The sequence below is a fragment of the Loxodonta africana genome, chromosome 2 (assembly GCF_030014295.1).
Source record: "Loxodonta africana isolate mLoxAfr1 chromosome 2, mLoxAfr1.hap2, whole genome shotgun sequence".
Classification (NCBI taxonomy): Eukaryota; Metazoa; Chordata; class Mammalia; order Proboscidea; family Elephantidae; genus Loxodonta; species Loxodonta africana.
Window position 1 is genome coordinate 85,249,362 of NC_087343.1, and position 11,794 is coordinate 85,261,155.

Sequence of the window (11,794 nt, forward strand, 5' to 3'; positions counted from 1 at the left end):
AATACTTTCCTTGTGTCTTTGGTGTTCTTCATTCTTCTTTGTTCTAGGTGGGTTGGGACCAATTGATGCATCTTAGATGGCTACTCTCAAGCTTTTAAGACCCCAGACACCTCTCACCAAAGTGGGATGCAGAACATAATAAACTTTGTTGTGCCAGTTGACCTAGATGTCCCCAGAAACCATGGTCCCCAGACCCTACCCCTGACGTGTTTGGTTGTGTTGTGGAAACTTCTTAGCTTTTGGTTTACCTTTGGTTTTTGGTTAGCTTTCTAATGTAAGGAGTGTGGGCATGACATTCATTGAATACTTCAAATGTGTCATACTCTACAATATGCATTTAACAAATGTAACATGAAATGGGAGGTTAAAATGTAAATAATTGTTGCATTTTTTAAATCAGTGACAGGTGCAAGTTTTGTGGTATTCAATGGAGCTCTAAAACCATCTTCAGGGTTCCTTGCCAAGTCCAGCATAGTTGAAGGTATGAATTTTCACGTTTAAGATTGTTTTAATATAAAGTTGTTTTTCCATTACCTTTTAAAAATGTATTTGCTACCTACAAAAGAATATACGTAAGTTATAAAACACAATACCACAAACTTTAGTGAAATTATCTATTTATGCCTCCTTTCTCCTCTCCCCAAGAATTAACCATTGTCCTGAAGATTGTGTTCATCATTTCCTTGCTTAATTTTTTTTTGCTTGGTATATACGTATGCCCCAAAAATGTTTGTTTTTTTTTGCTTATTTGGGATATTTATAAAAGTGGTATCGTTCTTCATGTAGTCATATGAAGCTTACTATTTTCACACAACATTGTGTTTCTGAGATTGTTATGTTGTGTCTAACTATAGCTTCTTCATTTTCAGTGCTTTTTGTTGTTGTTAATTGCCTTCGAGTTGGTCATTGCTATTAAATGTTTTATTTTGTGAATGCCTGACAATTTATCTATCTCCTGATCATGAGCATCTGGGTTGTTCCTTGCTTTTTGCTCTTACAAACACTGATGCTAATAACATTCTTAAATGTGTATGTGACATTGGGCACATGCCCAAAGCTTCTCTAGGGTATATATCCAGGGGTAGAATTTCTGGGCTAATGGATAAGTAAATGTGCAACTTCAGAAGATATTGCTAAATTGTTTTTCTAAGTGGTTGTGCCAATTTAAACTACCACTAGAACATATGAAATTTCCCCCTGATTTATGTATTGTTCAAATGTGGTATTATCAGACTACTTAATTTATACCAATCTGTTAGGTGTCTGAAAATATGGTCCTAATTTGTTCCTCTAGTCCTCTCTGGGAGTCCCTAGGTAGTGCAGATAGTGAATGTGCTTGGTTGCTAACCAAAGGTTGGAGGTTCGAGTCTTCCCAGAGATGCCTCAGAAGAAAGACCTGGTGGTCTACTACCCCAAAAATCAGCCGTTGAAAGCCCTATGGGATACAGTTCTGCTGTGGCACACATGGGTTTGCCATGAATCAGAATTGGTTTGAGGGCAACAGTATTCTTCCTTTACTGCCTTTGTGTTAAATAAATATTTTCTAATTTACCATTTGAATTCACTTGTCATTTCATTTTTTTAAAGATATTTTCTTAGTGAGTGCCCTGGAGATTACAATTGGCATCTTACAACAATATAGTTCAGATGAATTCTAATTTAATTTCAGTAGTATACAAAAATTTTGCTCTTACATAGCTTCAATCCTTCCCCCTACATTTGATTATTGTTATCATAAAATAACATCTTTATGCCTTGTGTATCCATCAACACAGGCTTATAATTATTACTTTATGCAGTTGTCTTTTAAATCAGGTGATAAGAAAGAAAAGAATTACAAACAAAAATACACTTATACTATCTTATACATTTATCTATGTAATTACCTTACTTCTTGTTGTTCTTAGGTGCTATCAAGTCGATTCCAACTTATAGCAACCTTATGTACAAGAGAACAAAAACACCGCCTGGTCCCACACTATCCTTACAGTGGTTACTATGTTTCAGCCCATGGTTGCAGCCACTGTGTCAGTCCATGTCGTTGAGCTTCTTCACTTTTTCACTGACCTACTTTACCAAGCGTGATGTGCTTCTCCATTGACTGGTCCCTCCTGATAACATGTCTAGGTCTTTGCTTCTAAGGAACATTCTGGCAGTACTTCTTCCAAGACGGATTTGTTTATTCTTCTGACAGTCCATGGTATGTTCGCTATTATTCTTTGCCAACACCATAATTCAAAGGGATCAATTCTTCTTTGGTCTTCCTTATCCATTGTCCAGCTTTCGCGTGCGTATGAGGTGATTGAAAATACCATGGCTTGTGTCAGGTGCACCTTAGTCCTCAAACCAACATCTTTGCTTTTTAACACTTTAAAGAGGTCTTTTGCAGCAGAGGTGCCCAGTGCAATGTGTTGTTTGATTTCTTGATTGTTGCTTAAGTGATCGTTGATCCTGGATTCAAGTAAAATGAAATTCTTGACAACATCCGTATTTTCTCCATTTGTCATGATATTTGCTTATTGGTCCATTTGAGCGGATTTTTGCTTTCTTTATGTTGAGATATAATCCATATGGAAGGATGTGGTCTTTGACCTTCATCAGTAAGTGCTTCAAGGTTTTCAGCTAAGAGTCATCCGACATTAGCAATGATATCCTTCATTCCACATCCTCTTCTGAACCTGGCTTGAATTACCTTACTGGTGTTCTTTATTTCTTCGTATGGATTTGAGTTACTGTCTAGTATCTTTTTAGAATTTCTCGTAGAGCAGGTTTGCTAGCAATGAATTCTCTCTGTTTTTGTTTATCTGGCTGGGATTGTCTTAATTTCCCCTTGATTGTTTGAAGGATACTTTTGCTGGATATAGAAATCCAGGTCAACAGTCTTTTCCTATGAGCAATCTGAATATGTCATTTTACTATCTTCTGTCATCTTGTTTCTGATGAGAAGTCAGTTGTTAATTTTATTTAGTACCCCTTGTATATGATGAGTTACTTTTTTGCTGCTGGTTTCATGATTCTTGTTTTGGTTTTTGGCAATTTGATTATGATGTATCTAGGGTGAATCTCTTTGACTGTTATCCTACTAGCAGTTTTCTGAGCTTCTTAGATATGTAGATTAATGTTTTTCATCAAATTTGGGAAGTTTTCTGCCAATTTTCAAATATTCTTTCTGCCCCTTTTTTCTCTCCTCTCTATGCCTTTTTTATCTTATTTTAGACTAAACTATTGTTTTATTGTTTTACTCAATTTTATTTTTTTATATTTTCTTTTTAGCTATATTACTTTATGTATCTGTGTACCATATTTTTGCACAAATAATGTGTACCGTCTACATTTGTTTGCCAACAGTGCCCTCTCCCCAGCAATTCGTAAGTGCTGCTGGGCAGTTTTTTTACATGTTGCTCTAGGGCTAATGATATGTGTTCTTAATTTATCAAATCTACTCAGGATCAATATTGTACCATTTCACACCTCACCCTGACCCTTGTAACTTCTCTTTTCCCACCTCACACTTCCCGTTTCTACTTCACACCTTTAACTTCATGCTACAGCTGTAATAACTTTACAACAGTATAACCCTATTTACCTGCCTTCCATCCTTTATGCTGTCATGACTTTTAGGTCTGCTGGCAGCATTATAATTTTTGCTTTAAACAGTCAGTTGTCTTTTAAGGAAATTATTCAAATAATTTCATTTTCTACCAGTAGATTGAGGTTTTTTCCGTATCATTTTCCTTTAGCTTGAAGAACATCCATTAGCATTTTTTTTTGTACAAGTTTTGTGGCTTTCATTTATTTGAAACTGTCATTGTTTCATTCTCATTTCTGAAGGAGACTTGCTACATACAGAACTCTGCTTTAAAAGGTTTTTTTTTTTTTTGGTCTCATAGCATTTTAAAGATGTCATTTAAGTGTCTCCTGTTCTCCATTGTCTCTAATGAAAAATAAGCCATGATTTTTTTGTTCTATATTTCACATGCTTTTTTTCTTGGTATGTTTTTAAGATACCCTCTTCATCTCTTTGGTTTTTACCAGTTTAATTGTGACATACCTATATGTAGTTTCCTTTGTATTTTTACTTCTCGGTGTTTATTGTGCTTCTTAGGTATGTGTATGAATATTTTAAAGACTTAATTTCCAAACTCTGTTTTGCCTGCAGATTTTATAAGGGGTTCATTTTGGTTTTATTAGGGTGTATGTTATCAAAGTGTTAAAAAGGTCTTTCTACTTTGACAGTCCAGACCACCAGCATTGCTTGACTTCTGGTATCTCTGTTCTGTTCTCAACCTCATAACAGCTATTCTCTGGTAGGCCTCATCTAGTTCCATTTAATGTACCCCCAGCTCTAGACCAAAGAGCTCAGAAGGGATTCTCCGACACATAAGCTATTATAAAACTTAGAGGGGTACTGTGAGGAAATTATCTCCAGATAGAGAGCCCAAGTGATTGTGGACTCACCTCTTGAGTTCCCCTTTAGGGACCACAGTACTATATGACCTATTGTCTAGTACTTGAAAATAACTGCCTCCCAGTTTTATGGCTGGTTGTCACGAAAGGGATATTCTGGTACCAGTTACTTCATCATAGCCAGGAGCAGAATTTCTCACCCTTATTTGTGTAACCTTAAAAAAAAAAAATCCTTGCTTTTTCTCCGAGAAAACACCAAATGGCAGATGACGCCGGTGCAGCGGGAGGGCCTGGAGGCCCCAGGGGCCTGGGGATGGAAACCCGTGGCGGTTTCCACGGAGGCATTGGCAGTGGCCTGCGGGACCGGGGTCGTGGCCGGGGCTGGGGCTGAGGCCGGGGTCACGGAGCTCGCGGAGGCAAAGCCGAAGATAAGGAATGGCTTCCAGTTACCAAGCTGGGCCACCTGGTCAAGGATATGAAGATCAAGTCCCTGGAGGAGATCTGTCGCTTCTCCCTGCCTATCAAGGAGTCTGAGATCATTGACTTCTTCTTGGGGGTGGCCCTAAAGGACGAGGTTTTGAAAATTATGCCTGTGCAGAAGCAGACGCGTGCTGGCCAGCGGACCAGATTCAGGGCATTTGTTGCCATTGGGGACTACAACGGCCATGTTGGCCTAGGTGTGAAGTGTTCTAAGGAAGTGGCCACCGCCATCCGTGGGGCCATCATTCTGGCCAAGCTCTCCATTGTCCCTGTGTGGCAAGGCTACTGGGGAAACAAGATCAGCAAGCCCCATACTGTTCCCTGCAAGGTGACTGGCTGCTGTGGTTCTGTGCTGGTGCACCTCATCCCTGCACCCAGGGGCACTGGCATAGTCTCAGCCCCTGTGCCCAAGAAACTGTTGATGATGGCTGGTATCGATGACTGCTACACCTCAGCCAGGGGCTGCACTGCCACCCTGGGCAACTTTGCTAAGGCCACTTTTGATGCTATCTCCAAGACCTACAGCTATTTCACCCCTGATCTCTAGAAGGAGACTGTGTTCACCAAGTCTCCCTACCAGGAATTTACTGACCACCTGGTAAAGACTCACACCAGAGTCTCCGTGCAGAGAACCTAAGCTCCAGCTGTGGCCACCTCATAGTGATTTTTATACAAGAAAAATAAAGTGAATTAAGCCTGTTTAAAAAAAAAAAAATCCTTAAAACTGTTTTTTTTTTTTACTTCCCAGTACAAAACAGCAATTAAGATGACTTAACAGATGATTTAAAACCTTTATTTTTCACAGAATATATTTTGATAATCAATTTTATAGCTTAGGTATGCAGATTGATATTTGATAAAAGAAATGTGAAACCTAACTCTCATTTCTAGATGGCCTTATGGTACAAATAACTCCAGAGACCATGGATGGCTTGCGGCTAGCTCTACGAGAGCAAAAAGACTTTAAAATTACATGTGGGAAAGTCGATGCAGTAGACCTGAGAGAATATGTGGATATCTGCTGGGTAGATTCTGAAGAGAAAGGAAACAAAGAGTAAGATTTTGTTGTTGTTGTTTAATTACTAAAATATAATAAATTTGGGGGACAGTATAATAACATCCTGTTAATAAAATTAAGTGTTTTATAAATGAACTTAGAATTTTACCATTAATTTAAATGGTTGTATGCCAATTAATGAATGTAGTATTTTCTTTTCCTACATGTATCTTAGCAGCCTAATGTGCATTTTCTTGGTCAGGGTGCTGTAAATTATTAAAGGGTGGTCAATTTGAGAGGTGGCTAATGATAAAAGATCCGTTAGGTAGAGGTGTGGGCTTGATGCCAGGGCTGGAAAAAGCAAGACACTTTCTTTGTCATATGTACTTATTTTTGTGCAGGTAAAGTAAAGGATTCCCTTCGGATGATTATTCTGCATTATATTGATTCACTGTAAATACAGAAATCAGAATTTAATAATAAATACATGAGAGTCCTTACAGAATGTCACTGCCATTCCTTCTTTTCAGTTACCCACTTTCTTTTTTTGAGATTGGCTTAGGGGTCTAGAGCAAAGAAAGATAAGGAGGGCTAATGCTGAAGGATTCCAAAATAAAATTTTTTTAATTCGTAGACCGCTTTTCTGTTAGACTGTTTAGTGTTCTAAACCTCAGGTCTGGATTAGTTTCATGAGAAAATAGACTAGACAATCAAGAAATCTTGGTAAATGGATGTAAACTACAGACTTAATCATTTTGCGTATAGAGATACCTTCTTGTTGCTTTAAATTTATAGCTGTTATAAGTTTTCTCCTCATTCCGTATGTTTAAATCTAATAATTCATTTAATAGAAAGCACTGTGGCACTAATGGATCCCTGGTGGTGCAGTGGTTAAGAGCTCAGCTGCCAACCAAAAGGTCAGCAGTTTGAATCCACCAGCTGCTCCTTGCAAACCCTATGGGGCAGTTCTCTATCATACTGCGTTGCTGTGAGTCGAAATCAACTTGATGACTGTGGGTTTTGGTGGCACTAATAATTCTATTGCATTATGTTTTGTTTTGTAGTGTTGTCAGTTCAGTGGATGGAATATCATTACAAGGATTTCCAAGTGAAAAAATAAAACTGGAAACAGATTTTGAAACTGATGAAAAGATTGTGAAGTGTACTGAGGTAACTGAGAAAGGGGATTCTCCCTTTGATGTTGTTTTGTTTTTTAATTTAGAAATTTTGCGTTACTCAACCTCTGAATATTTAAGTGCAGAATTAACAAGGCTTTCTTTGCTACAAATTGACTCTAGGCAAAAATAGCTAAACTATTTCCATATTCTATAACCTTTGGTTTTAAATTTTTATTTATAGTTTACATTTGGCAATAGATACAGAATGTTTTTAACTAGTGAATTTCATGGTACAGACATCAGGATTTTATTAATAAAGTTGAATCCAAAGCAGCAATTGTATGCTTTTAGTTATTTTTAATCTTAATCATGACTTGTTTCCTAATTAAATACATTTCAGGTGTTCTACTTTCTAAAGGACCAGGACTTACCTGTTTCAGCAACTTGTTATCAGTTTGCAAAAGAAATTGCCATGGCTTGTAGTGCTGCACTGTGCCCTCATCTGAAAACTCTAAAGAGTAATGGGATGAATAAAATTGGACTCAGAGTTTCCACTGACACTGATATGGTGAGGCATGTTTTTGTGTTGTATTTTTCAAGTAAATGTACATTAAAATGATATCAGAGGGGATGGTAATAATCAAAAGTTTTTTCTTTAACCTTTTATTTTAAGATGAAAGAAGGGAATTAAATTTTGTTGAGTATCAGGTATGTGCTACATACTTCACATACATTCTCTTTTTTAACCTCCACAACAGGGGTTAGCAAACTTTTTGGTAAAGAACCAGACAGTAAATTTTTTAGGTGCTCTGGTTTATGTGATTCCTATCACAGCTATTCACTTCTGCCATTGTAGTGCCAAAACAGCCACACGTATGTACACATGTATGTAAACAGTAGTAAAAGCATGAGTGTGGGTGGTTCCAGTGAAACTCTTATTTACAAAAACAGGTGCCAGGGCAGATTTGGCCCACAGGGCATAGTTTACCAGCTTCTGCTCCACAATAGTCCTGCCTGTTTTTTTTTTTTTTCTTTTTTGTGTTAATCTGACTAGATTCTATATTCACATGATTTAAAACTACAAAGTCTGAACGTATATACATAACACCCCTAGAGAACTGCATTCATATGGTATTCTATGTACTTGATGGCCCCAGGAAGTAATGAACTGCAGACTACAACGTAAGTGGTGTCCACCGAGTTGTATAAGGCCTTTAACCTCCTTTGACACTGTTATTTTTTTAAGTTGCTTTTTTCACTTCACATATCTTAGAGATATGCTTTATTAGTATGTATTCTTTTTAACCATTACATAGTAGTCAGTTGTATAAATGTACGATAATTTATTTAACTAGTTTGTCATGCATGTCCAGTATGTGTTGATTGACGTATAGGTGGTCCACAATATTTGCGTTTGTGTGAGTTTGAGTGTATCCACAAGAAATATTCCTAGAAGTAGTTGCGAGTCTGAGTATGTACTCAATAGATATTACCAAATTGCTCACAAATAGGCTATGCAAATATGATGTATTTCCACCAGCATTTTTGCTAAGTTTTCTTTCCCCTTTATCAAAGCAATGTAAACAAACATTTGAACTTTGCCAATTTGATAGGTGAAAAATGGTATCCCCTGTATTATTTTAATGTACATTTCTCTTAAAAGTGATGATGATCATCTTACTTGTAACAATCATTTGTTTTCTTAACTTTCAATTCATATCTGGTAAGTGTATTTCGTACCTGTTTTCAGTATCCTGTATAATAGATGTACAACGCAGGTTCTTTGTTAGAATGGTTAATTTAAATGTGAGCAAGTTTCACGTGCTGATGGTTTGCTTTTCTTCAGCCTGGATGTTTTATACTCCTAGTTCTTATTAGAAAGGGACGTTATGTTTTCACCTCACTGTTAAAAGTCCCGTTTCCAAGGAAGCACCTGACAATTATTTGTTATTTGAATAAGCACTGCGAATATTTCCTTTTTAGTCAAATGTATTAAAGTGTAGCTTTCACACCAGCCTCGAGATTAAATACAACAAATCTGAAATATTTTTAAGTGGAATTTTTTTTAATACTGTGAGGTTTTTATTTAAGTCACGTTGGTCACTATTCAAAGCCTTGACCCTTTAACGTGTTGATTTGTTCATAGAGAGGAAACCTAAAGTATGAACTAGTAGCCATTTTTTTTTTTTTTTTATGATATCTGTGGGAAGGAAAATTATAGTTATGTGGTAGATGGATAAAATAAATATAGGAGAACGAAGAACATTTATACATAAAATATCAAGTGTTTCATTAACAACGCTTAAACTGAATGACATTTAAAAATTTTTTTTATTTATCTGCTGAGCTAAACAAGATTGCTTATCTTCAAGGGTCGATGAAGAATTTTTCTTTTTTTTTTTTTCAGGTTGAATTTCAGGCAGGATCTGAAGGTCGTCTTCTTCCTCAGCATTATCTAAATGATCTCGATAGTGCTTTGATCCCTGTCATCCATGGTGGAACCTCCAACTCTACTAGTTTACCATTAGAAATAGAATTAGTATTTTTCATTATAGAAAATCTTTTTTAGTGGGAGGATGTGTCATATTAAATATTACAAAGTGATTTGTTAGAACTCTGGCACTAAAACTGAAGTGCTTTGCACTAAATATTTACACTAAAAGCAAATATGTTTGATATTTGAAACACATAAGCTTTGCTTTTTAGGCAGGAATTGTCTTTTTAAATCATAAGCATGACATTTAAAACTCCAAAAATTGAAGGGAGTTACAAGTACTAAAAAAGCAAGAACTTCTTCTGCCTAAGAAATAGTGACATTTACTGTGTCATTAAGTGCTAAGCCAAAGTGTCTGCACTTAGGTATACCTCTTTATGCCAATAACGGTTTTAATGACAGCTATCTTCAGATGTAACCTTGTGGGGGAATATCAGTTCTGTGTATATGCCAGTTAGATTGCTGGCTTCTAAACTCTGTTAGAAATGCATTGCAGTGGCACAGGCCAGTTTTCAGAGCATAGACTTAAATGATAATTCTTTGAATAAAGCAGATAACTTAATTGTGTAACTGGAGTGGAGATCTACCTCCATGATTAGATAAACTCTGATTGTTTGAATTAAAACCAGAATTTTGCCTTTTTTCTTCTCGAATTATTATATATATATATATGTTTTTTCTTGATTAAATGGGTATACTTAAATAAATTGTGGGTGCTTTAGGACCTCGTGCTTCTATAGTTAAGTATATTGTTTTTATAGAGAGAACATATGATTTAGTATGTGTTTTATAAATCTTTAATAATTTATAAGTAGGTGATATTTTTCTATTACAGTGCATTATTTCCCCGCCTTTCCTTCCAAAGTATACCACTGCGTTTAACACTTGTAAGAGAGACAGCAGGCCAGATGACCCCGGAGGTAGTCATAATGTAGCAATAAATGAAGCAATGAAGCAAGCTTTTTTTTACTTCCACTTTAATCCTTAGAATTTTCTTGGCAACTCTTCGTATTTTCGTGGATACCAATGTATTAAGTATAAATTTTAATGAACTAATTACTTTTGTGTATTTAAATTCTTTATATGGCAGTCATTTTTGATAATGGAATATTAACATAAGTTAAACTCTGTATTTGAAGGATACATGAAACTTGTGCTTGAGTTACAGAGGTCCTTTGACCCAGATCACATTTCAGAAGCTGTTGCAGAGCTTTCCTTTTTACTTCAAACAGCAAAACAAAAGTCTGTGTGTTAAAAAAAAAAAAAGGGCATATTTTGATTACTCCTGTCATTTAAGTTATATAAAACTATCATTATTTTGATTTTTTTTTTATTATGTGGAGTATATATATATGTTTTTGTATCAAAAACACTCCTTGTATATCTCAAGAAAAAGAAATTACACACAATAGCCCCATTTTAAGAAAAATACTTGTGAAGCATCTCAACTTGAAGACAATGTCAGGGTTTTAACTCAGGATCTGAGGTCTCAGGCTAGAAGAAAGTGAGAATTTTAATCAGTTTGGACATATGGTTCCTACTGAATCACATCCATCTGTAGTACTAGCTAAAGAGACACAGTGTGAGGGAGAGTATCAGTTTTCTGGAGTAACTACTTCGTAAACAGTGTAAAGTGTTGCAGATATTCAATGAAATGGCAACTTGTGAAGTTTATTGAAATGGTATAAGATAAAAAGAATGAAGCTCAATTTGGGTGTTTTTTTTAATATATTATTTTTATTTTGCAGTGTAATTAATTGCACAGCCTGCAAATACTGAATTTACCTTAGAATAATGAAATGGTGGAGGGCTATCTCCATGATAGGATAGTTTTGGATTTGCTTTCATAAAGTCTGTATCTTCAGTAAAAATTGGAATTACATGCCTCAAGTTTATAGTCACATTTTAAAATGTTCTGTGTAGATGTATATTTCTGAATGCATTTGTTACTTTTTGGGTCATGTTCTTCACATTGGTACTTATTTTGAAATTTAGGATTTTTTACAGGTAAAGAAGTAGAATGAGTCTTTGTGCTCAGTCTGCAATGATATATTTTTGGTCTTCCCTTTCTCTGAATTTTGAAATATGAAGTAAAATCTGGCCCATTTGTTTTATGCAGCCATCCCACAAACTGTGTGTATCTGAATACTGTATACTTACTGTGTGCACAGCACTTTATTAGACTCTTTTGGTTGAAAAATGAATAAAACAGTTCTTTCCTTCTTGGAGCCAAATGTGTGGAACAGATAATTATCATATACAGTAAAACCTGTGAAAGCTGGAACCTGAGTAAGGTGG

The 11,794-nt window shown here is 35.9% G+C and overlaps 1 protein-coding gene and 1 pseudogene across 2 annotated transcripts in view; both read left to right on the top strand.

Annotated features, from left to right (window-relative positions):
• ZFYVE16 (zinc finger FYVE-type containing 16) overlaps positions 1-10,916 on the top strand; it is a 51,939-nt gene extending 41,023 nt beyond the window's left edge. For both annotated transcript variants that reach the window (XM_010588245.3, XM_003408115.4), the window contains 5 exons: positions 401-481; positions 5,779-5,941; positions 6,949-7,054; positions 7,403-7,570; positions 9,410-10,916. In XM_010588245.3, coding sequence (XP_010586547.2) covers positions 401-481; positions 5,779-5,941; positions 6,949-7,054; positions 7,403-7,570; positions 9,410-9,571 — 680 coding nt within the window. In that variant the 3' untranslated portion in view covers positions 9,572-10,916. The remainder of the gene's footprint in view (positions 1-400; positions 482-5,778; positions 5,942-6,948; positions 7,055-7,402; positions 7,571-9,409) is intronic.
• On the top strand, positions 501-5,602 carry LOC100666727 (small ribosomal subunit protein uS5-like; annotated as a pseudogene).
• Positions 10,917-11,794: the final 878 nt, after the last annotated feature.